The sequence below is a fragment of the Anabrus simplex genome, chromosome 2, assembly GCF_040414725.1.
Source record: "Anabrus simplex isolate iqAnaSimp1 chromosome 2, ASM4041472v1, whole genome shotgun sequence".
Taxonomy (NCBI): domain Eukaryota; kingdom Metazoa; phylum Arthropoda; class Insecta; order Orthoptera; family Tettigoniidae; genus Anabrus; species Anabrus simplex.
The window spans coordinates 1,240,057,561-1,240,084,608 of record NC_090266.1 but is presented as its reverse complement, the minus strand read 5'-3'; the positions used below and the strand labels follow the sequence as shown (position 1 = coordinate 1,240,084,608).

At 41.3% G+C, this 27,048-nt stretch overlaps 1 protein-coding gene across 1 annotated transcript in view; it reads right to left on the bottom strand.

Annotated features, from left to right (window-relative positions):
- LOC136863843 (odorant receptor coreceptor) overlaps positions 1-27,048 on the bottom strand; it is a 181,057-nt gene that overhangs the window by 30,185 nt on the left and 123,824 nt on the right. Inside the window, exon 7 of the mRNA XM_068226114.1 lies at positions 16,885-17,040. Coding sequence (XP_068082215.1) covers positions 16,885-17,040 — 156 coding nt within the window. The remainder of the gene's footprint in view (positions 1-16,884; positions 17,041-27,048) is intronic.

Sequence of the window (27,048 nt, the reverse complement as noted above, 5' to 3'; positions counted from 1 at the left end):
AATGAATTTGTTAGCATGCCCCTTTGATTGGGGGTAGGGTCCGACGTAGTCTATACCAAGGCGTTCCTTGGGGCCCGATGCTTGATGAGAAGATAGTAGACCTAGCTTAGTGGACAAGGTGGGTTTTCTAAGCAAGCAAGATTTACAAGATTTACCAATTCTCGAATTTCACCGTCCATACCTTTCCAAATGAACATCTCTCGGATCTTTCTCGAGTTTTGAATATGCCTAAATGCCCCCCCCCTAAGGGGTCTCATGGTAGCACTTGTAGATCATAGGTACAAGGACAGCTGGAACCACAAATTTCATCTTTTTTTTATCATGCCTCGATGGGCATCATACACTGACTGACAGTGACAATGCAACACCAAGGAGGAGTGGTTCGAAAGGGATGAAAGTTGGGGTAAAAACAGAGACGGCACGGACGAATAATTGATGTTTATTTCAAACCGATATGCAGGTTACACAATGCGCACGGCATCGACTCAGTAGGACGTAGGACCACCGCGAGCGGCGATGCACGCAGAAACACGTCGAGGTACAGGGTCAATAAGAGTGCGGATGGTGTCCTGAGGGATGGTTCTCCATTCTCTGTCAACCATTTGCCACAGTTGGTCGTCCGTACGAGGCTGGGGTAGAGTTTGCAAACTGCGTCCAATGAGATCCCACACGTGTTCGATTGGTGAGAGATCCGGAGAGTACGCTGGCCACGGAAGCATCTGTACACCTCGTAGAGCTTGTTGGGAGATGCGAGCAGTGTGTGGGCGGGCATTATCCTGCTGAAACAGAGCGTTGGGCAGCCCCTGAAGGTACGGGAGTGCCACCGGCCGCAGCACATGCTGCACGTAGCGGTGGGCATTTAACGTGCCTTGAATACGCACTAGAGGTGACGTGGAATCATACTCAATAGCGCCCCAAACCATGATGCCGCGTTGTCTAGCGGTAGGGCGCTCCACAGTTACTGCCGGATTTGACCTTTCTCCACGCCGACGCCACACTCGTCTGCGGTGACTATCACTGACAGAACAGAAGCGTGACTCAACGGAGAACACGACGTTCCGCCATTCCCTCATCCAACTCGCTCTAGCCCGGCACCATGCCAGGCGTGCACGTCTATGCTGTGGAGTCAATGGTAGTCTTCTGAGCGGACGCCGGGAGTGCAGGCCTCCTTCAACCAATCGACGGGAAATTGTTCTGGTCGATATTGGAACAGCCAGGGTGTCTTGCACATGCTGAAGAATGGCGGTTGACGTGGCGTGCGGGGCTGCCACCGCTTGGCGGCGGATGCGCCGATCCTCGCGTGCTGACGTCACTCGGGCTGCGCCTGGACCCCTCGCACGTGCCACATGTCCCTGCGCCAACCATCTTCGCCACAGGCGCTGCACCGTGGAAACATTCCTATGGGTATCGGCTGCGATTTGACGAAGCGACTAACCTGCGCTTCTCAGCCCGATCACCATACCCAACGTTAAGTCGTCTGTCTGCTGGAAATGCCTCCGTTGACGGCGGCCTGGCATTCTTAGCTATACACGTGTCCTGTGGCACACGACAACACGTTCTACAATGACTGTCGGCTGAGAAATCACGGTACGAAGTGGGCCATTCGCCAACGCCGTGTCCCATTTATCGTTCGCTACGTGCGCAGCACAGCGGCGCATTTCATATCATGAGCATACCTCAGTGACATCAGTCTACCCTGCAATTGGCATAAAGTTCTGACCACTCCTTCTTGGTGTTGCATTTGCTCTGTCAGTCAGTGTATAACCCCAATCCTCAACACATAAGGACGCCATGTTCCCCAGAAGAAAGGGTTTCAATTATAGGGGCCAGCACATGATCTTCACGTTGATATTTTTCAATATCACTAAACAACATGGTTGCATCAGTTCGAATGGCATTTACTCCCGAAGGTATGGGCCTGGGAAGAGAAGAACTATCATCCTGTTCAGAGGTCTCCACATCATGAGCAAACATGCGGCTTAGTCCATCCGCAATAATATTTTCCCTGATATCCGTAACATCAAATTGGAAGGCGGAAATCCTGATGGCCCAACGGGCACTACGACCAGTACGTCGCGGCCTAGCTAAGACCCAACTTAAGGCTTGGTAATCTGTATCCAGGTCGAACTTGACGTGTTCCAGATAGAGGCGGAACGTCTCTAATGCAAATAAGACTGCCAAACCCACAAGTTCATAGATGGAATACTTGGCTTCTTGAGCCGATAGTGCCCTAGATGCATAGGCGATATGTCGCCTTGCGAGTTCAGTTTCTTGAAGAAGGACAGCAGCCACCGCCGACGGCGAGGCGTCGGTTTGAACGATGAATTTCTTCGAGAAATCAGGCATCGCAAGGACCGGGGTATTACAAAGAGCTAATTTCAGATCTTCAATAGCGGCTTGTTGGGACGGCCCCCACTCAAATTTGACGCCATTCCTACGAAGTAAGTTCAAGGGCGCCACTCTGTTAGCGAAGTTAGGAATAAATTTCCTGAAGAAATTCAACATGCCTATGAATCTGGCAAAACATTTGATGTCCTTAGGAGGTTTGAAATCACGTATGGCCTGTGTTCTATAATGATCAATAGAAACACCATCTGGCGACAAAACATTTGCTCTAGGAATGACATGGAAGGCTTAGCAAACGCCACCTTAGATAACTTCACAGTTAACCCTGCCTTACGAAGGCGATTAAGGACCTCTTTTAGATGATCTAGATGTTCTTCAAAGGTCTCAGAAAATACGACGACATCATCACGATATTGGTACAAGAATTCGAATTTGATGTCGGAGAAGACCCTATCTAGCAGTCTCGTGCGCACGGCTTTCCCAGTAGGGAGCACGAAATGCATGCGGTTGTACTCATATAAGTTCCAGTCCGTGATAAAAGCTATTAGATATTTTGATTCTTCTCCTAGAGGGAACTGATTGTACGCCTGATTAATTTCTATGATGGTGGAGAACTTAGCTTTTCGAAACCATGAAAAACAAGAGTGAAAGTCGGGAAGGGGCACAGATTGTAACACTACCTTCCGAGTTAACGCCCTATAGTCAATAACAGGCCTGAAGCCGCCTCGGGGGTTCGGTACCAGAAAAATGGCCGATGAATACGCCCACTTAGAAGGCCGAATTACACCATCTTTTAACGTTTGATCGATGTTCCCCTTGAGAGCCTTCATTTGGAAATCAAAACGGGATCGAATCCGCAACCTCAATCTTGTATTCAATAATGTCAGTAACATCAAGAGTATCGGAAAATACATCCGGAAATGACTGACACAACTTACGAATACTATCTGCCTGCTCCTCAGGTAGATGTCTAAGGTCTAACAACATCTCATCCTGGGTAGGCGAAACAGATGAACATGATGCAGAATTACACTTAAGCAAGGGAATTTTACAGTTACTAACAAATTTGAAAGTGCACGACTTGCTCTGAATGTCGAGCACTAGACCAGTAGAAGGCATGAAGTCTGCTCCTAATATTATGGGGCAAGACAAGCGCTTAGCCACAAACAATATAACTTTCCAGGTGAATTTAGAGATCCAAATTTTGGCAAAGAGAGGCCCTTGTGATGAACCTGCTCCATTCTTTGTCCCACTGGATTTATTCAAAGGGCACTTGTTACGCAGATGATCTGTCGACCCACAAGCATAGCATTTGGGGGTGGTGAATGTTTGGCGAGGTTGAGGCCGAAAGTTGCTCGAAGACGGAGGGGGCTCCTTAGCGACTCGTCAGGTGTCGGCAGACATAACTCCCTCGTCTGAGACCGCCATAGCCTCTAATTCAGCAAAAGTTTGAGGACGCGTCGCAAAACACAAGTACGACCTGTAGGGCGGGGAAATCCCTTCAACAATTGTCTGCACGATTTGATTTTCAGGGAAATGAAGAGCGAATACTCTGGTACTTCTGTATTAGAGAGGACATTGCCCTCTCTCTCTCCAGCCGTTCCACTCAATACTGAGTGTCGTGACCCAAGGACTTTGTTGTTTCTTTTATAAGCTGATACCATTCTGTACGTACTTGCGTTTTCCGGACAGTAACTCTCCATGGTAAGCCCATGACCTCTCTTGACCAACCCACATTTCTGCGACCCGTCCTCGTGTCCTTGTACCAGAAACTTTTCCTTGGACAATTAATTTTTCCTGGTTGTCATCCTCTCTTCTTATAATGTGACCAAAGAATTGCAGGATTCTCTGGTACACAACTTGGCATAAACTTTCCTGTATTCCAATATCAAGGTTGAAAGAATCATTTGTTCACCTGGCTGTCCACGGTATTCGGAACATCCTTCTACAACAACACATTTCAAAAGCGTTGATTCGGTTACTGTCTTCAGCTTTTATGATCCAAGTTTCGCATCCATACAGGAAGATCGAGAACACAAGCGAATGGACATTGCCCTAGCCGGAATGAAATATGCCAGAAGGTGTGCATGAATGTCTTCTATAGAAGATTGCTTAGATATGGCTCTTACTATTTTATCCGAGAGGACACCTATGGAGTAAGGGTAAATAATTTGAAGAATTTGAGGAGGAGAGAGAGAAAACACTAGAGCGTTATCTTGAAATTCATCTAAGAATCTTACAAATGAAATGACATCATTAGTAGAATTAATCGAAAATTTAGAAATTCCCCTAAGCAACGTAGCCAAAGGATGAGACAAACTACTAAACCCGGGTGACATAATAGGTAACGGCCTAGGGGGTGAGGAAGCTTCACACACAGCATTATTTAAAAAGAATGGTGGAATGGATGTACGACGATCAGGCTCATTTCCTAATGGGGCAGAAGTTTGTTAAGTTGCCACATATTTTCTACGTTCTTCACCCTTGGAAGAATCTTCCTCAACAGGCAAGTTGACTAAAGGGGCTTGATCGGATTTTGGAGTAGCTGCCCCAGACAACAATTGAATAACTTTGTTTGACATTTTAGAAAGGTGTTCAACAAAATTACATGCCTGCTTACCATGAACTTCTTTTAACTTAAGAGACAATAGATCGCTAACTCTATTGTAAAAATGGAACAATCTAGCCTGCACTCTTTTAAATTGATTGGGAGATGGATCACTTGCTTCAAAAATACTAACTACAGATGCTATGTCTAGTGGTGTTATCAGTGATAGTGGAGAGAGCCTCATCAATATCCTTCTCTCCCAAAGTTGGGATACTAATAGGTAATTCTAATGACTCTTTGAGCTTGGTGGTATCTGCCGCAACCGTGCCTCCAGATTGAACATTCCTAATAAGTAATTCGTAAATTAATTCCTCCTTGCACAAGTAGCCGGGATGGAGGACGTCGCGAGGGCCGGACATGATGAAAGGAATTTAGAAATTTTGGAAAAGGAAAAAAAGAAATTCCAGCGACTGAGAAAATTCTTAGTGTTCGAAGCGGATTCTATTTTTAGCCGTCAAAAGGGGCTTAATTGAGACCCATTCTACCACGCCCTGCCGCCACTTGTTACGATTATTACTCGAGGAGCAGAAAGAGGTTAAGGAAGTGCCGGTGGGAATGCGTCTAACTACAATACTAAAGTTAATTTAAAACTTTAACAAAGGTTACATTTCTTTAGAATTTCAAAAATCAACAAATAATAACGTAACGGGTACAATTAGCAATTTAGAAACAAGTCAAGGAAAATCCAATATAGCGACTTCCACAAGTCCTGGGTTTTCAGATCAAATTTACAAAGAGCACAAATTCACTCAAGGGCAGAAATCCCCCTAATTCATGGAGCACTTGCTCCCAAAATCCAACATCTAGCCTTCAAGAGGCATTCATTAATCTTTGCAAAAGAGCTAACTGGCTCTCAGTTTTCCAAGCCTATTCAAGGCGACATCAACTTACAATTTCTGGATTATTCAGGGGTATTTAATACCCAACATACTGGGCCTTCGTGGAACAAGAATAATGCCTAATAAGTAACCCGAACACAAAATGAATGGAGGCGAATACTTGCACTCCTAGATATGAACACTTAAAACTTAAAGGGCACTAGGCCGATGAAACAGTGGCTATTCCCAAACTATGGAGGTGACTCGTATAAGAATAAATTAAGACATTACGGAAAGGAAGAAAACCAATTACAAAACGTAGTAGACACCTCAAACCAATATGAAGGGGAGCTCGAGAGGGTACATCACTCTCTATCCCAGATTTACAGTTAAAGATTTTATGAAGTTTTTAATTAGCCGGCAGAAAGTTACATTTTTAGGAAAACTAGGTTATATAGTTAATGATTCGGACCTTCCAATCAGGTTAAACTGCGGAGCTACGAAGAAATAAAGATGTGGCCATTAGCTTGTCGGTGTACTGCTGCCGGATGAATGAGACGCCGGCCGCATCCTGCTTTGACACACACACTAGGGATTGGCTAGATTCAAAGCTGGCGGAAATAAAAAAGGAAATATTACAACCCAAAAATAAATGAACATCAATTAGAAAAACTTATGAATACAAAACGTCTTTAAAACAAAGGTTATTTCACTTCGCACCAGGGTGCATGATTATCGTTCTTTGGTAGTGTCATCTATGAGCGAATGTCCAAAATTCTTGATGAATGGAAAACAAAACAAGTAGAATTTCACACAGTTCAGGAAACTTCACAATAACAAAATTATATCAGATTTCAGTGGTGACATATTCAGAGTAAAGTTCTTACTTGATGTATTATAGGTTTCATATTTGATAGATAGAGGAGTTCTCTTAGGCGCTCATTTTGAACGCGGGGCGTAGAGGTGTACCTCCCAGTACAATACTAATTATAATAATTATAATAATTATAATAATTATAATAAGAATAAGAATAAGAATAAGAATAAGAATAAGAATAAGAATAAGAATAATGGATTTACCGGTTACCTCCATCGGGCGCGTCCCATTGGAAATGGGGAAGCTCGCTGGCTCTGCCGCCAGCAGAGTCAGAGGGTAGTAGGGAAATAAAATACCACTGTGAAAAAACTGGTCCCTTGCCAGGGTTACGGCGAAGACTGGTAAATGACCAGAAGCAAAAAAAACATCTTGAGGCAACCTCTAGGGTTAATAACCCTAGTTGTAAAAGGATGGGCACCCGTCCATAGCAAAGTCAAGTCAAAAAGCATGATGGCACAACATTTCAAGAAACATACCCCAGGGGGTAAATCTTCGAATAAATCCCTCGTCGTGAATGCCATGGCGCACGAGTCTCATTCGGATTCTGGGGGAGACTCGACATCATGCAAGAGACGAGTCGGAGCGTCTCGGTGTATCCCGAAGAGTCAAAAACTCAGGCCAAAATCTAAAACCTTTCTAGCAACTTGCAACATAAATTCACTTACACAAACTGGCAAGCTGAAAACCCTCACCAAAGCTCTTCACGAAAATCAGATATCCATTATTTCCCTACAGGAAACAAGGTACCCAGATGAAGAGATTTTTGAATCCGAAGGCTACCGATTTTTCAAGAGCAAAGCGCAAAGAGGAATCCTCAATGGAGCTGTGATGCTTGGAACCGCGTTTGCTGTTAGAACCATGATCCTTAAATCGCTTGCAAACTTCGAACCTGTGAATGGCTGATTGTCTATACTCACAATTAAATGCGCGGTCACAACCTACGCCCTAGTTAACGCACATGTTCCTACAAAGGATAAGAACAAGTCTGATCCAGACGAAGTTGATAATTTCTGGGACCTACTGGAAGAAAAAAAAAACAAAACAAAATCCCCAAACACCATATCAAGCTTCTTCTGGGTGACTTCAATGCCCAACTAGGTTGTGAACAGAAGTACAAGAAAGTTATAGGAAATTACCCTGCTCACAAAAGAACTAATCCCAACGGCAAAAGACTGGTGTCCATTTGCGAAAATCACAACCTGCAGGTCATGTCGACCCAATTTCGCCATCTACCCAGAAAGCAAATGACTTGGCGTTCTGCCGTCCAAGCTGTCGGAGAGTTCCCAATTGATCATGTTGCAATCTCCAGGAGAAACAGCCCTGAGATTATGAATGTCAAGGTAAAGAAAGGCATCAATGTGGCCTCAGATCATTATATGTCTCTTATCAAATTCAAACCAATTCCCGCAAACACAAGGAAGACAACCAAACGGATCACACGCTTCGACAATGATAAACTTCGGCAAAGGGTCGAGGAGTTCCAGGAGAAGGCTAGACCAAATGACTGTGACTTTAACAACGCCAAAAGTCTCCTTGTTGAGGCCGCCAGAGACGTTCGAAGTCAAGAGAAGCAAAAACCATGCCTGGTGGAATAGTACCTGCGAATCAGTCCTCCAAGAAAGACTCAATGCGTGGAAACAGTACTACCCTACGAAATCAGAAAATGATTGGGAAACCTACAAAACCCAACGTTCGCAAGCAGCTAGGGTGTTCAGAACTGAGAAACGTAAATACGAAATATCTCTCATTGAAAAGATAGAACAAAACCTTAGGAAGAATGAAAGCAGAGAGTACTACAGAGCCTTCAAACGCAAACTCACTGGCTATAAACCACCATCTCTATGCTTTGAGCGAAACGGCGGCACACTGGCGACGTAAAATGAAGAAAATTGCAGCATTCTGGCAGATTACTTCAAGAATTTACTTAATTGCTCTAAACCGCAAAGCGCCATTGAGACCAAGGAATCCTCACTCAGGTACCCAGATTCCAGACCACCCGACAGAGATGAAATCAAGCGCCACATTGCCCGTCTCAAAAATAACAAAGCGCCGGGGGAAGACTCAGTAGTAGCAGAAATATGGAAATATGCCCCAGAGGAATCACTTGATATCTTGCAAAAGCAAATAGAAGAAATTTAGAACAAGGAGACCCTACCCGAAGATTGGAAAATAGCTTTGATCCATCCATTACACAAAAAAGGCAGCATGAAGAACATCAACAACTACAGAGGAATATCTTTGCTACCCGTGACTTACAAAATTCTATCACTTGCCATCCTGGAGCGTTTGGAAGCACAAGTCGAACATCAAATAGGTGAATACCAAGGAGGGTTCAGAAAAGGTCGCTCAACAGCTGAACAGATCCAAAATCTCAAAACGATCATCGGATATTGTACACTAAGGTCCAAGCAGTATGTGTCTGTCTTTGTGGACTTTAAGAAAGCGTACGACTCCATTGACCGGGAAGTCCTGCTAAACATCTTAAGTGAATTTGGAGTTGATTTGAAACTGCTGGCATTAATTAGAGCCACCCTGACCGATACAAAATCCAAGGTGAAGTTCTACGGATGTCTCTCGCATTCCTTTGACATCAAAACAGGAGTCCGACAAGGTGATGGGCTATCCCCGATACTCTTCAACCGTGTTCTTGAAAAGATCATCAGAACCTGGCAGGTGAGATTACAGGAAACCAACTACAGTCCATTGAGAATAGGAACCAAATCCAAGGGAATCGCAACAGACTGCTTAGCATTTGCCGATGATATTGCTGTTCTCTCAAACGACATAGAAACCGCTAGAGCCCAAGTTGAAATTTTAAAGGAAATTGCCGAACAAACTGGTTTGCAGATATCGTTTGAGAAAACAGAAGTAATGACTAACCTCAAAGAGGCTCCACCAAAACTCCATACAAAATACGGGGACATCACCCGAGTAGACAACTTCAAATACCTGGGTGAGATCATCATGAAAAATGGACTGGACAAAGAAGCCATTCAGGAGCGAGTACGCAAACTGGAAATAGCCTACCAAACATCCCGCACAATCTACAACAAAAAATGCCTTTCCCAAAACACCAAGATACGTCACTATGAAACAGTTCTGAAGCCGGTAGTTCTATATGCAGCCAAAACCCTGTCTCTAAATGCCAACAAAGGACTCCTTGAAGAACTGGAGAAAAGAGAACGCAAAATTGTGAGAGGAATCTTGGGATCAAAGTACAGAAATGGAATCCATCGAAAGAGAACCAACAAGGAAGTCTACAGCTAAATAGAGAAAATTACCGACACAATCAGAAAAAGACGGGCACGATTTTACGATCATCTGAAAAGAATGGACGGAAGAAAGTTAACTAAGGAAATCTTTCCCTTTTTTGATTCAAACCCCAAAACCACAATTCCCTGGTTTAGAAATACCACAGAAGACCTGCAAATGCTACATATCTCAGATGAAGACTCCCTTAACAGAGATCTCTTCCGCAAGAAAATATTGACGAACGGGCTAAACCGAGACGAGCAACCGAAGAGAAGACACGGTGCCCCTTGGACAGAGGAGCGTAAGCAGGCCCACTCACAAAGAATGAGGGAAATTTGGGCTCTAAAAAAGGCCAAGTTCAGTGTCAAATGCAACAAGACTTAACGTGGTCCTTGATGGCCCCAGCGAATTATATAATAATAATAATAATAATAATAATAATAATAATAATAATAATAATAATAATAATAATAATAATAATAATAATAATAATAATATGCATCAAAAAACTGGTATATGTGTTTGAATTGCATGCACAGCAACGAAGGGTTGTTACGTCAATAAGAAACCCTTCAGTACCAAATTGGTACATAAGGAAGTGATTTGACAAATGTTCCGCCTAGCGTTGCGAATATGCAACGCCGGAAAATTGTGGATCTCACTCGCCCACGAGTTATTACTTGTAAAAGGAATCATGCTACATTCAAACTCGGATGAATTTACTTTCTGGATTTCCTAAAAGAGGTTAATTATTTCTAAATCATGAAATTATATGGCGAATCTTACCTGTTATGGTATGCCATTGTGAAAGCTGGAACACGCGGCGAACTTCAAAAATACACCTCGTCAACAATAAAGCGATGACAATTGATTAACCGACTTGTAACAAAGCACAATACTTCCCTTTACCGAATACGCCCACAATTTTCATTCTTTTACTGGAAAACAACTTTATATATTGAAGGAAAAGAGCATGGGCACGCCGTTGCACATATGCAACGCTAGGCGTTCATGGGTAGTGAAGTTATGCAGCATGGTGCTTTTCATTTATTCTCGCCGTGGAGATGCGACGACAAAACCATATATTGCATTCATCACGAGGTGTTATAAGAACTTTCCGGCTGTGAAGAGTTTTATCAACAAGTATTTTCTAAACGAATTTCACTGTAAAATGAAATTGAAAATTATATAAAAAACCATTCGCCTGAAAAATGTCGCCCTAGGTTGACTAGACTCAATCCGGCACTCTCGGTTCCTCGAGACTGATTTCCCATCAGGTGGCCGAAATGTGGGGAAAGTGAAGACTCGGTGGAGGCCTTCACATGCATTTGCTCCTATGACATGTACAAGCCTGGTACATAAGGGAACTGAAATAAACATGTATGGTACTTATCAGATAGTAATGACTTTCAGAAGATATAACAAGCTTGCTACGTGAAGCACATTTCTTCACAGTTCATAACGCTGCATTGCGTTATAAACACTAAATATATCGAAAGAAGCACATCTATTTTAACAGAATATCAGTTTCGGCAAATAAAAGGAAGTACTTTCACTGTCACGTGATATGAGAGGTGAATACCAACATAATAAGGTGTAAGAAGGTTCTACCTCGTATTTCATGGGATTTACCACTGTTGGAATAATAATAAAAATATCTCTTACATCTTGAAACGTTGCATATCCGACGTTGTCCCTAAATGAAAAGCAAAGAGTCCAGTAAATGTTCTGAAAATGAAGATTTAGCTTTTGTGGTTGCACTGCATTTTTCAGAGTGAAAAGTTCTAATTACGTTGGACCTAGCAAGGAGCTGCTTCTAGTAACTTCCCCATCGCTTCACAACAGGCTTCTGTGGTATGTTAAGGTAAGGTAACACTGTAGGTCATATTTTGAAGATTTTGAAAGCCATGTGCATGAATCTCTTTAGTATACAGCTTTTGAACAGGTTTTGCTGCTTTCAGCATGTAATGATGCATGTATATATCCTATTGCAATTCTGCATTAAAGGGCTATTTATTATTAGTCTATTATTATTATTATTATTATTATTATTATTATTATTATTATTATTATTATTATTATTAATATATGTTTCACCAGCAAGGGGAGGTGAGGCGAAGAGTCCACACAAAAATATTCATTTTTGAAATTGTTTCTTAGAACTCTTTATCTTTCCTTTCTTTAATATTTCGATATCCTTTTCAGAAAAGAACAAGAATTAAAGTTAGTACAAAGCGAAAATAAAAATTTAGAAATGGATATAAATAATATTATAAACTTTAGAGCTTAATCAACAATAGTTAACAGGGGAGAAGTACCTTTTTTTTTCACAAGACACGACTTGTTTATCTTACACTATCTTCGGTTTCACAAAATACTTTGTCGTTATCAGCAAACAAGAAGCTAGATCTCCCAGTGACAAATGTTACATATCAGAGGGGTCTCAAACCCCGAACTTTAACGTCAAATTTCGACGGTCGGACGGTCCAGGAATCCACATCAGGATACCCCTTATTACATTTAAATGATTTTACACCACGTGAAACTCGTTGCCCTTAATTAAGAAGGAAGCAACAGCACCAAATTTAGGATGGGAAGGATCCAAGAAAGCAGGAGCAGAAGCTCATACTACACGGCCGAAAAATGACAAGTTACAAAAGGTTAAATGAAACCAATGAAGCAATCCCGTGACATGACTAGCCACAAAACCTAATTGGGCAGAAGGCCCGGTGACACAGGGGATAAGACATACTACAGTTGGTGACTGAGACAAGAAAGACAAGGTTAAGACCGAAATAAGAGAGATAGATAATTTACAAGTAAGAGAAACTTAGTCCCCAAATGCACACTCCGTCCGTAATAACCTGGGAGGAGAACGTCACGTATCGCCGCCCAGTACAAGATAACCAATATTTATAAGGACGAGCTGTGCGCTCATTTCTTGGTTTGAAGAGAACTAACAGTAGTTTCAACATGGAAGGAGATGACTTAATTTCACTGGTGCCAACCCGCAAATAGGTACAATACTCTACTGATGCCCATAAATTCCAAGTCCCTATGTGGCAATCAAAATCAAAGGGAGTGACATTTATCAACCAAGTAGAAAATTAAGTAGATTTTATAAAGTTCTGCCTGTCCCCGAGAGGTTACACTGCCCTCAAGCGTCAAAAGTGTTGCCTTCCACTAGAGAGAGGCCGTACAGATGTTACAATCTACATAGCTGTATTATTCTACACAACTGTCCATCTGTTAAATATGTAAAACAAACGAATACTAATTGCATTATAAGGTTGGATTAGGAATAAATATGTCTTTGTTTTAATAACATATACTGTCTAGAGTGGAGTCAAAGTGATTTTCAATTGCCTTAATATCTAATTGAAGTTGCTCATATGTTAATTATTTGTTATTATCGTGACATTATCTTAGATACAGTAAATGATTCAACAAAAATATTTAGTTTTATTTCAAGCAAAGGATTATTGAAGTTTTGGAGATCTTTGATCTTAGATGTGAATTACATTGGGTTATTGGAAATTAGAATTTATTGAATTGATACCTGAGTGATATTTACTGATCGGAATATATTATTTAATATTTCATAATTTATATAATTAGTTAATTTATTTACATCAAGCAAAATGGGAATTATGAATCCATTCCTTACTATGTTCCTGAAGATTAATTTATACTGGTAATATTTGGAACTTTGAACTTATTTCGTTTATTGATCCTTCCTTCTTTAAGTAAATTGAAGCGTATTAATTTCCTTTCATCGATATCTGTTCCGGATATTCGTTGGGCCCTAAATATCTTGAAAGTATAAATTACTTACTGTAATTTATTAATCGTGTGCGTGAAGTATTGGTAACTATTAATTCGCTCCTTTGATATCTAATTTGAATAATTATTTGATCAAGAATTGTTGGTTATTTGTCACCTTAATCAAGTTATTTGTTGCTGGCGCTAAGTAATTAGTAATCATTGGTACGGGCCCTTCGTATTCTTGTTGAGGATTTCATTTGATCTTGGAATATGTGTGAATTTGGGGCTTTTTATTTTGTTGCACAAAGCAATTTAAAATGATTGGCTTGTTCTGGGTATTTTTTTTCTAAAATTTAATGCCAATATTTTAACATTCCATTAAGAAGAATTGCATGTACAGACTTAAAACTTTAAATTATTTCCACAATATTGTTTCATTTCTTAATATACTGTAATTTTTGATTATTCATTAAACTGTTTAAGATATCTGATCAGAAGTAACCGGACATCTCTGTGTCAAGCGGAATTGAACCCTAGATGTCGCGAGAGGCGGAGCCGCCAGTGTAAAAGGAGGTGAGGATTATTTTGTTGTCAGTAGAGAAGCTGTAAGAGCAGAGTGGCTCGGTCAGGTGAACTCAGTGGACTACGCATTGGATGTCACCTGAGTAACAAATCTATCAGGCACATTTCAACCCTTGTAAAGCTCCTAAAGTCGACTGTTTTTGATGTGAATGTGAAGTGGAAACGGCAAGGAGCAACCACAGCTAAACCTCATTTAATGACGGTGATATATGATATTTAGAGTAAGGAATCGCGCTATACCTTCTGGCAATCCTATGGAAGAGAGTGAGTTTAGCGAGCGCCTGGAGAATATTATATCCAATCATGTATATTGCCAACAGTGAACAACGGAGGAGGTGGTGTTACTGTATGGGGTGTTTCTCGTGGTTAGGTTGTGGTCCTCTTATTGCGCTTAAGAAAACTCTAAATGCGGAAGGATATGAGCACATTATAAATCGTTGTACCAGCATGATAATGCACGATGTCGTGAAGCTGGATCTGTGAGGCTGTGGTTTGTAGACAGTAACAGACCTGAAATGGACTGACCTGAACCCCAGCAGAGTTAAAGCGAAGGGTGGACCCACCAAGTATTTATGTCTAATGATAGAGAACGTCACACGGGTAAAATGTGAGTGCGATTCCTATAGGTGTCCGGATACTTTTGATCAGTTAGTGTATTAGGCAGTACCATGGCTTTGAACACGCCCTGCAGAAACTGATCTTTTGATCATTTATTTGGCTGGAAATTCTACTGTGTAATTGATGGGATTTGGAGTCAACTGTGCTTATGGAATTATTTTTGAAAAACGTCACTGTGTTATTCCACTGGTTATACCGCCTTTTAAAATTAATGTATACCTGCGGCGTTACTGACTTAACATATTGTTGAAATGTGTTAGCGTGACATTTGATTGTTTTATACACGGTGTAAAATAAGATAGGCCAAATTTTCAGGACAAACTCCTCACACGTAGAAGAAGAACCTATGTTATATGGACATGGGTCAACAAACGCTTTATTTCCATGTTAGATCCCATTTTCTACAACTCTACATAGAACATTAATCATAGGAAACACATAGGAACAGAACGTGCCAGCACACCACATGAAACGCTTTCTTACATTGAATGTCCGAAATGCCCTCGGTTAGCAGATACATGTATACAATACTCCAGGGATACATCAAATCATCCGGGATTCAATGCGACGGTGGGTGCACGCATTTCTTCCTCCAGCTTTAAGCACGAATTTTTATGGGCGTTTCTGCGTCAATATTACTTCAAATCATTCGCTATCATATTCAGTGTAAACGACATTTCCGTGATATAGGACTTGCGCCATTCTGTACCATCATTTGATACTTTATCATTAATGCCCATTTGCTTGACACGAATAAGCGAATTATAGAAAGCGTAAAAAGACCAGACATTATTATGAGTAGCAAAGATGAGTAAACAGACACAGCTGTACTGCAAATCAGTAAGGAGTAATGCACGTCGATCGGAACCAGGTGAACCTGCACACTTCTGAGTTCATGTATACTCTATGTAGACCAAAGTTCAATCTGGAGATCGGACGACGCAACTTTCGAATCAGAACTCCACATGACACAAGAAGCTTTCCACCTTTTGTGATTGCGAATGAGAACGAACCTCAAAGAGACCTCACATCGCAACGAAATAAACACGCACACATGTAAGAAATTCCTCCTTTTCCCACTTCTGGATTTGATTTGAAAAATCGCAATTTGATAAAAGAAATGGCCAGTTACTAATCCATCCTTGAGCTGGACCACTGTAAATGTGAGGGTCAAGACATGGCCAAAGGTTCTGACACCATGATAAGAATGGAATATTTAAGAGGAGGGTGATTTATGGAAGCAAAACAAAGACACTTCACAAATGCGAACATTGTGAGTGAAAGTCGAGAGATGAGGTGCCAAATTCTAAAGGGACAGGGCATCGATTCACGTTCTGACGATCCAGAAACGGCGATCACGAATGAAAATTATGACACATGTCCACAATATCATCCTGGAATATTGTCAAGAGCTTGTCATGACAAAGTACACGTGTGAATGTTCCCCAAGTGTTGCCCTCAACCACAACCATTTCAAGTTAAACCCGAGAAAGCTCTGGATCGTCTGGTCATCCAGTACGAATCATGGGAGATCAAGACCAGGAGACCGAGGTCAATCAAGAAAAGGGGAATAAGCCTGTCTAAGTCATTCTAGTAATACTGGCATATCGAATGTAATTTTTATTCCTTTCAGACGGCGAAAGAAGACTTCAAACTGAACACAAAACGACTAATAACGCGTAACAAATAAGAACCTTTTGTAAAGTTAATTGCACTTGAACTCAACAGATGAGTGCCCGATACTATAAAATCTTCTTTCGACACGATGTAGTCAAAGCACTTTCTAGCTGCTCGATATACCTGCTACGTGCTGCTGCGAATCCACTTTCTCGTCAACTGCGGCGTTTCCCACTTACCTTAGGCGACAGGTGTCCATCTTTGCCCTAGGTAACATATTGTTCCTTCTCCACTTTATTTCTATTAACACAATTGATATAGTTTTCTTCATTTTATTGCACTGATATGGCTTATTTTCTTGGAAACCCACTTGCACAAAATATGACATGCTACATACTTACCGAAGCATAAGTCTCAAGGGAGAGTTCTGTGAATTTGCCGAAGGTAATCTTGGCTCTCTTTCTGGTCCTCAACATGAGAATACTGAGTAACTGTTTAAAGCTCCGGGAACTGTGGTACCACTGGGAGTTATAGGCGGACATCCCGACCGCCATACTCTGGAACAGGATGAAGTTAGGACCTCAGTTCTCATCTTAAGGTGGAGGTCACAGGTCATCAAATAAAAATGCCAAAATGCCATTGATTTTTAAAACAATTTGCATATAAACTCTATACTGCTTTAAAGGAGTTTATTCCGTAAATTACCCTCCTGACACAGTAGATAAAATATAAAATAAACAAGGGGAAAATGGTAGAACCAAACATGAAAAAGAAAATACATTTTGATGAACTACGCGAGCAAGAACACTTACAAAATTGCCAAATTTTCAAGAAAACGACGTCTTAGAATATATTTACTGTAGAATGAACAACACACTACAAATAGACATGAGCAAATGCACCCTAAACAAAAATTATCCTTTCACCAATTCAGGAATGTATGAACTTAAATTGCATTACCCGGACTGCAACGCCACATATGTATGCCAAACAAGCGGATTATACACACCAGACACAAGGAACTCAAAAACGCTATTAGATACTGTCATGGTGACAAGAAAATTGTATATCGGAAGAAATCCTCAAGAAAAGACGTTAAAGTACGTTACTGAAGGTGTCATCGTTTTCATTTTGTTTTTGTTCTATTTGATTTAGGAAAATATGTCATTTGTTTTGCCTTGAAAAAATGATTGAGGGCTTAGAAGAAGAACTTTAGAAAATTGTTTGATACAGTAAAGTTCGTATTAGTATTTCATTTTCTTTACGTCAAGAATAGTGTTTTAATTTGCTTATTGTGTGAAGTTTTATAATGCAAATAACTGTGTAATAAACATTCAAGGTAATAAGTTTTGTGGCAAGGGGTAGCCGCACGTGCTTGTGCTTGTAAGATGATTCTAATGATTTCCTGTTGCATCAGAAAGAAAGTTTCTTGAAGTTGTAAATATCTCTTCTCATCAAAAAATTCGAAGCCCTGTTTGGTTAAAATAACGCAGTTTATCATTGGTGAATATAAGAACCCCGAGTGTAATTCCCATGGGCTAATTGGCTATCACTTGATTGCACCATTCCCGGCACCTGGCGACTTAGCCAGGGCCAAGCTCGTGTACGTCTTCTTTGATTTTTGATCAGCGAAGGGAGCAGGGGTCTCCTCCGTCTGTCCTGTGATGGGACAACCGGCCCTCTGAGGTGAGCATAATTTGGTTCGTGTTTTGAATGTTAACCTTTGAATGTAAATTCTTATTTTAAATTTCTTTCCGCGTCGGAGTTTGCCCGGGGTATCTTCTTTTTGCTATGTTTTAAATTTCAAATGACTTAATTTTCTCGGCTAGTCGATACCCTTTGTTTTGAGGCATTCCCCTTTTCTTTGATTTTGTATACTGTGTAATGAATATATAAATTTTAATTTACTCCGGGATTGTCTCCAGTAGTCCTGTTTCATCTTAACGTATTTTTTAAGACATACGCCCTATTCAGAAGTGTTCTTGAAAAGGCGGCTACTTGATCGGGCTCTGAGTTAGGATTTTTAATAATTAACATGCTTTCTTTTCCTTGCTAATGTTTTAACATGCATGTGGTGTTATGTTAATGTGCATTTTTTCCTTAACTTCTTTGGTTGTAAAGAGATAGCTCCAGCTAAATTGTGAGCTCATTTTCTTATATGTAATTTTTAGTTGGTCTCGTCCGCAACTACCTTACAAAACTACCTTATCATGACTTCAAATTATGACCGATAGAATTTTCTTTACATTGTTTTTAAGTCGTTAGCGTGAAGCTGAAACTTGTACTATTGACACTGTTGATATCTTAAAATTTGTTTATTTACTGTGTTAACTTATTTCTATTTCATTATTAGCCTTCTTTTGTAACGTCATTTTCCTTTATTTAATTCATTCAATGTAGTGTTCAACTGGCGTCACCGTTAATTTCGTTTTCCCGGCAACGCACTACCTTCTCACGGGCCTGTCAGGGTTCCCAACCTTTCATTTAGTTGTCATGTTGATCAAACTGTTATTTATATCTCTACTTTGTTTTCAGGTTATCAACATGGTGTGTATGTTTCATTTATTTTGTGCGATCGATTATTTTTTAAATTCGTTTTTCTGTCTCGCTCCTTGTTGTGTAATCCGAATTGGTTACAGATACAATCAGCATTCAGCCGTCGGAGAGCGCGCATACGACAACTCACACCATTACACAGACATCAACACAGATCTAAACTTTTTACACGTTGAGAATAAAAGCGAACCATTGAACATACGGGAGCTATCGAAATTGACATCGCACACACATTTAAAAAATTGCCGCGTATTCGCACGACCTAATTCATTTCTGAACAATATTTCACACTTTTGGATTAATGAAACTCACTGGTGGGTACTCTGACTTAAAAGTCTGGAAGTGAGTTAGGAAATTACAATACAATACAATACAATGGATTTATTTTGTCTGACAAGATTAAGGCCATTTGGCTCTCTCTTTCATCTAACCAGAAAATACAATATCTACACGTGCAAAATTGAAATTAATACACTTACAATTAAAACATCTTGCAACTACTAAACAATTCAATATTATGATAAAAATAAAAATATAAAAATAGGAATAAATAGGAGAATGATGATGATGATGATGGTGATGATGATGATGATGAAGATGATTATTTACACAAATATGACATGATTAGCTAATTTCTATTATCCTTGGTAGTAACAGTGGGATTATATAAAGTCTATAGCTTGAGGAAGGCTAAATCTACAATATTTCCATAGCATTACTTAGTAGGTAGCGGTGACAAAGTTGCCTAAAACTAGCAGGCGAAGATCCTCTGACAGAGACGGGCAGTGCATTCCATTGTCGTGCCGAAGAAATAACAAATGAGTTTGTGTATCATGTGGTGCGGTGAGGTGGAATAGATAAGAGTGTATCAGATTTTGACCGTGTTCCAAAACTGTGATTGGATGAGATGTGATGAAATTGACTGTACAAGGAGGGAGGTGAGCATGAGGAGAGTATTCGACGAAGAAGGCATAAAGCATGAAGATTACGGCGCTGTTTGAGTTTTAGTCTACCGAGTTCCTCGTATACAGGTGTAACATGGTCAAAGTAACGTAGGTCACACATATAGCGAACACAGGCGTTTTGTGCGCGCTGTAGTTTGTCGTTAAGAGTAGCAGTCAGGTCGTTATACACGGCGTCACAGTAGTCGAAATGAGGTAATACCAGAGTGCAAATGAGGCGTTCTTTTAATACACAATAAAATATGTTGTGGAATCTTCTAAGTGAGTTAAGTGTCGCAAATACTTTCCTGGAGATGCTGGTAACCTGCTGCTTCCAAGAAAGATGTTCGTCTATCATAACGCCGAGATCTTTGACAGATTTACTGAAATCGATGGGTGAATTTTGTAAGTAGAGTTTTGGTAAAGTGAATTCGCTTATGGTTTTTGAACAAAGCAGAGGATGTGAAATTATTATAGCTTGAGATTTTTCGTTATTTAATCTAAGTCCATGCGTGTCAGTCCAGTTACAGATTTCTTTTAAGTCCCTATTGAAATCTTTAATTTCATCGGTTAGTCTTTCCGGTTCACAGTGCAAGTATAATTGTATATCGTCAGAGTACATGTGGTGTCTGCAGCTGTTTACCGACGACGTAATATCATTGATATAGACAGAAAATAGAAGCGCTCCTAGGACAGACCCCTGTGGAACACCAACATCTACGGATCGCCAGGATGAATATTCATTATTGTTATTTCTTACACACTGCGGACGACCGCGGAGGTATGAATTCATCCACTAAAAACTGTTTGTCGAGAACTGGAGTTTAAATAGTTTGGAAAGTAGTATGTCTATGTCAACTGAGTCAAAAGCTTTAGAGAAGTCAAGAAGAGCTAAGATGGTAACTTGTCTTTTGTCCATCGCATTGCGAATGTCGCCTGTAACCTTAAGTAGTGCAGTACTAGTGGTGCTGTGGTTAGGTCGGAAACCAGACTGGTGTTCGTCAAGAATATCGTGTATTTGCAAGTAGTTGGAGACTTGTTGGTGTACAATGAATTCTAGGGCTTTTGAAAGGACCGATAATATGCTCAGAGGTCTGTAGTCAGTTACGTATTCAGGCGGTGATTTTTTAGCGAGCGGGACTACAACGGCAGCTTTCCATAAGGAGGGATACGTGCCAGTCATTAGTGAATGGTTAAATGTGAGTTATAGTAGGTAAAATTATACCAATTATTTTCTTAATATGTTCTATTTCTATATTGTCTATCCCTTTGGAGTTCGATTTTATTTTAAATATGGCTTGTTTAACTTGCGAGGGTGTCATATGTGAAAAGTAGAATTTTTCTCTGTCAGGTGCAGGGGAGTTGTAATTGCTGTATAGTGTTCTATGTTTCCTTTCGCTGTCAATGGTATGTCCGGGAGTGGTAAAATATGTATTGAGGTAGTCCAGGGATATGTCGATAGGATGATCGTCTCTTTGTTTACCTATTCCCATGTGTCTTAGTTCTTTCGAAGCTATAGCAGGTCAAGTACTTTGTTTTAGCAGGGTATGTGCATGTCTAATTCTAGCGTTGCATACTGCCTACGATGTTTTATTTCGTAGCTGTTTAAATGTGTCAAAATTGTCTTGTGTCGGTTGTCGCTTAAACTTTCTATGTGCGGCATCTCTTTTTGCCATTAACTCATTTAGCTCTAAGTTTAGCCACAGGTGCTTTGGCTCGTGCTACCCGTACTGTTTCCGGAGGGGCGTGTCGATCATAGAGCGCTGTCAGAAATTCGTTAACTTTAATGTCAATGTCGTCAACTGTCAGTATATGGTGCCATGGAACATCTAGTGCGTCCTTAGTTTTGTCTTTCGGGTTTTTAAGGAGTAGGATATGTATATTGGGCCATGAGCTGAAATTCCTGGTACAGATGTCTGTCCGTGTTGTAGTACTTTGTCTGTATTCTTGATAATCATTAAGTCGATTGTCGTGTGTGACGTGGCGGCGTGGTGAATAGGGAGTGTTTGCAAAATGTTCGTATCGCAAGATGTAGTCATGCTTATAAGCTGCCGACATTCGGCATTGTCGTTTCCGGTGTCTGTGTTAAAGTCGCCCATGACAATTACATGTTCATATTGCAGGAGTAGGCGTAACAATGCGTTATCTATGTCCTCCAAATGTCCAATCGCATATGGCTTGTACACCACACAGACAGCACATTTCTGATGGGCAATGATTATTTCCAAGAGCAGGAACTCGGGTCGTCTATTGTATTCGCTATCTGAACATGCAATTACCCTAGGCTTTAAATTGGTTTTGACAATCGCTGCTACACCTCCTCCCCTCTTTCCAGCTCTGTCGTTCAGAAGTAAACAGTAGCCAGGTATGTTCAAAGTCTTCGAAGGGATTAGATCATGAAGCCAGGTTTCAGTGAGAAGGCAAACATCAAATACGTCCGGGACAAGTTCTTTAAGTTCGTGGAAATGGGCAGACAATGAATGTACATTTAGATGACCTATATGGAGACCTTTAGGGAAAGAGGAAATTTTAGCAAGGAGCAGGTCTCTAGTTGAGAGAGAAGGAAGGGGGGGGGGGGGTAATTCCCGGAGGGGTCAGTGGACTGTTGTCACAAGGTTGTTTTCTGTTTGTAGAGAGTGGAGGGGTGAGTGATGCCTTGAAAGGGATTGTGGCTGGGAAGGAATGTCCGGTACTGTCAGAGGTGAGTAACACATTAGTTCTTGTAGCCACCTTATGAAAAATTAATAATTATGTGAATGAAATAATCTAACTACAGTGAGCTAATCTAAATAATTACACTAAAGTGGTATTTAAATAAAATGAAATGTAATAAATTGAGATCAGAACAGTCAAGTGAATTGTCCGTTTAGTTGCTATCTCTATCCTCCGGTAAGTCACACAGCCGGTTAATGCACACTTTGCCCCCATTAGATTACTTAGAGATGACAGTAATATAATTGGATGGTTCTGCGGCCTCCTCCTCCTCCTCCTCCTCCTTCTCCCGAGGGGCATTCCCAGAGGCCTCCTCCTCCTCCTCCTCCACCTCCTCCTGAGGGGCATTCCCAGGGGCCCACTCCTCCTCCTCCTCCCGGGAGCCTTCCCAGGGGCCTGCTCCTCCTCCCGCGGGAAATTTCAATTGGTAAACAAAGCCACGTGCTTTTTGACAGTTGTCATCGACAACAACGCATCGCTAACCTCACTGCTGACATCTTGACGGGCCTCAACCTCAGTGGTACCAACTTAACCTCACAAGCGCGAGATTTGAATTGGTAAACAAATCCAAGTGTTTCTTGACAGCCACGTGCTTTTCGACAGACAACAACGTATCGCAAACCTCAGTACTACCATCTTGACGTGCCTAAACCTTAGTGCTGCCAACTTAACCTCACTAGCGCGAGATTTGAATCGGTAAACAAACCCACGTGCTTTTTGAGAGATGTCATCCGCCATCTTTAAACTACAGAGCACCGTGCTGCCCTCTTTATCGCAGTAGCTGCAAATTCGACACCTGTCATCCGCAGTGCTGCCATCTTAACGGGCCTAAACCTTAGTGCTACCAACTTAACCTCACTAGTGCGAGATTTGAATCGGTAAACAAATCCACGTGCATTTTTGACAGCTGTCATCCGCCATCTTTAATCAACAGAGCACAGTGCTGCCCTTTTTAGCTACTTACCTTTGAAATGTGGTGGCGGATAAATTGAAAAATGCTTTTTGACAGCAGCCATCTTTGAGCACCGTGCTGCCCTCTTTAGCTAGATACCTTTGAAATGTGGTGGCAGGCAATTCCACGTGACAACAGCCATCTTTATTCAAGAGAGCACCGTGCTGCCCTCTATGTGGTGGCGGCAATTTGAAAAATTCGACATGCTCTTGTTTGGAAACAAACCGACGCGCTTTTTTGGCAGCCGTCATCCGCCATCTTTAACCAACAGAGTACAGTGCTGCCCTCTTTAGCTAGATACCTTTGAAATGTGGTCGCGGCAAATTCCACGTGCTCTTGTTTGGAAACAAAGCCATGTGCTTTTTGACAGCTGTCATCCGCCATCTTTAATCAACAGAGCACCGTGCCGCCCTCTTTATGGCTACTACCTTAAGCACGTAGTAGAGGGCAATTTGAAAAATTCTGTTAGCTATCATCCGCCATCTTTAATCAAGAGAGCACCGTGCTGCCATCTTTAGCTACATACCTTTGAAATGTGGTGGAGGCAAATTGAAAAATTCCACGTGCTCTTGTTTGGAAACGTACCTACGTGCTTTTTGATGGTTATCATCCGCCATCTTTAATCAACAGAGCACCGTGCTGCTATCATGCAGGCAATTCCGTCAGCTGTCATCTACCATCTTTAATCTACAGAGCACCGTGCTGCCCTCTTTATGGCTACTACCTTAAGCATGTAGTAGCGGGCAATTTGGAAAGTTCTCTTATCTATCTTCAGCCATCTTTAATCAAGAGAGCATCCTGCTGCTGTATTTATCTAGATACCTTTGAAATATGGTGGTGGATAATTTAAAAAGAAAAATTCTACAGCAGCCAGTGTTCGATTCTAGTCTTGTTATGTTTCAATCTTATCTTCTTAGAACAAGGGTATCCCCTGACATGTTCTAAACACATGATGTATTGAGTACAGTGTTCGATTCTAGTCTTGATCACTTATTTTGTGTTCTGATCACATTAATCAATGTTCTGATCACATGTTGTATCGAGTAGAGCGTTTGATTCTACTCTTTTTATGTTTTGCAAGTCTAAACATGCACAATAATGTTATCGCTGCACACACTTGCCTTCGCGATGCAGGTTTAAACTTGTTCGATATAAAGCTATGCCTTGACACAAGAGGCGGAGGAGGAGGAGGAGGAGGAGGAGGTAGAGAAGGAGGCGGAGGAGAATGATAAGGCCTTAACAGCCTATGTAGAGTCGCCATTGATTAAAGGTGACAGCTGTCAAAATAATTTTTCAAATTATCCGCCACCACATTTCAGATAAAGAGGGCAGCAGGGTGCTCTGTTGATTAATTAAGCACATAGAATTTCAAATTGCCCTCCACCGCATGCATAACAGCAGCCGTTATCTTGCGCAGTAGCCTCTAAGCTAGCTTTCTTCATAAGAGTAGCCGCCATCTTGTGCGAGCACCCCTAGGCTGTCTCATAAGGAGCTATGTATAGTCACCATTTTGTGTCCGCCATCTTGCGTAAGCATCCCTAGGACGTCTCAAGCCATCTTGTGTCTCATGAGAGCAGCCACCATCTTGTAGAATTAGATAGCTGCCAATGCCAAAGGGCCTAAGTAGGAATCGAACCGTTGATCTCATCATTAGACTATGTTTTTCTTGTTCGTGATACTGCGACCTGGGTATTAGGCGGAAAAATTTCGTCCGTTTTGCTCTACGATGCACCGTTTTCGAGATATTTAACATTTTGCATTTAAGCCCCAAATTTAATTAATCGAACCTGCTCGGTACATTATACTCTCTACCATAGCTAGACCTGATCATGTTACGAAGACTTGCTTCAATACAAGCTAAAACAGAGCAAATGCCAAAGGGCCTAAGTAGGAACCGAACCATTGATCCCATCATTAGACCAGGTTTTTCATATGCTATCATGTTCCTCTTACTGCGAACCTGGGTATCAGGCAGAAAAATTTTGTCCGTTTTGCTCTACGGTGTACCGTTTTCGAGATATTTAACATTTTGCATTTAAGCCCTAAATTTAATGAATTTAACTAGCACGACACGTTAGCCTCTAAGCTAGCTTTCTTCATAAGAGCGGCAGCCATCTTGCGCAAGCACCCTTAAAGCGTCTCATAAGGAGTTGTGTATAGAGCCATCATGTGTCCGCCATCTTGCGCAAGCATCCTTAGGGTGTCTTACGCCATCTTGTGCAAGGACACTTAAGTCGTCCCATAAGAGCAGCCGCTATCTTGAGCAAGCATCCGTAGGGCATCTCATAAGGAGACATGTATAACTGCCATCTTGCGCAAGCATACCAAGGGCGTCTCATAAGAACCTATGTATAGCAGCCATCTTGCGTAAGCACCCTTAAAGAGTCATCTTGTGCAATTAGCGTCGAGAGATGGCTGCTGTAGAATTTTTCTTTTTAAATTATCCACCACCATATTTCAAAGGTATCTAGATAAATATAGCAGCACGATGGTCTCTTGATTAAAGATGGCGGATGATAGCTAAGAAAACTTTTCAAATTGCCCGCTACTACATGCTTAAGGTAGTAGCCATAAAGAGGGCAGCACGGTGCTCTGTAGATTAAAGATGGTGGATGACAGCTGACGAAATTGCCTGCATGATAGCAGCACGGTGCTCTGTTGATTAAAGATGGCGGATGATAGCCGTCAAAAAAGCACGTAGGTATGCTTCCAAACAAGAGCACATAGAATTTTTCAAATTATCCGCCACCACATTTCAAAGGTATCTAGCTAAAGAGTGCAGCACGGTGCTCCCTTGATTAAAGATGGTGGATGGTAGCTGTCAAAAAAGCACGTGAATTTGTTTCCAAACAAGAGCACGTGGATTTTTCAATTTGCCGCCACCACATTTCAAAGGTATCTAGCTAAAGATGGCAGCACGGTGCTCTCTTGATTAAAGATGGCGAATGATAGCTAACAGAACATTTCAAATTGCCCGCTACTACGTCCTTAAGGTGGTAGCCATAAAGAGGGCAGCACGGTGTTCTGTAAATTAAAGATAGCGGATGACAGCTGACGAAATTGCCCGCATGATAGCAGCACGGTGCTCTGTTGATTAAAGATGGCGGATAACAGCTGTCAAAAAAGCACATGGCTTTGTTTCCAAACAAGAGCACGTGGAATTTGCCGCCACCACATTTCAAAGGTATCTAGCTAAAGAGGGCAGCACTGTACTCTGTTGCTTAAAGATGGCAGGTGACGGCTGTCGAAAAAGCGCGTAGGTTTGTTTCCAAACAGGAGCATGTAGAATTTTTCAAATTGCCGCCACCACATAGAAGGCAGCTCGGTGCTCTCTTGATTAAAGATGGCTGTTGTCACGTGGAATTGCCTGCCACCACATTTCAAAGGTATCTAGCTAAAGAGGG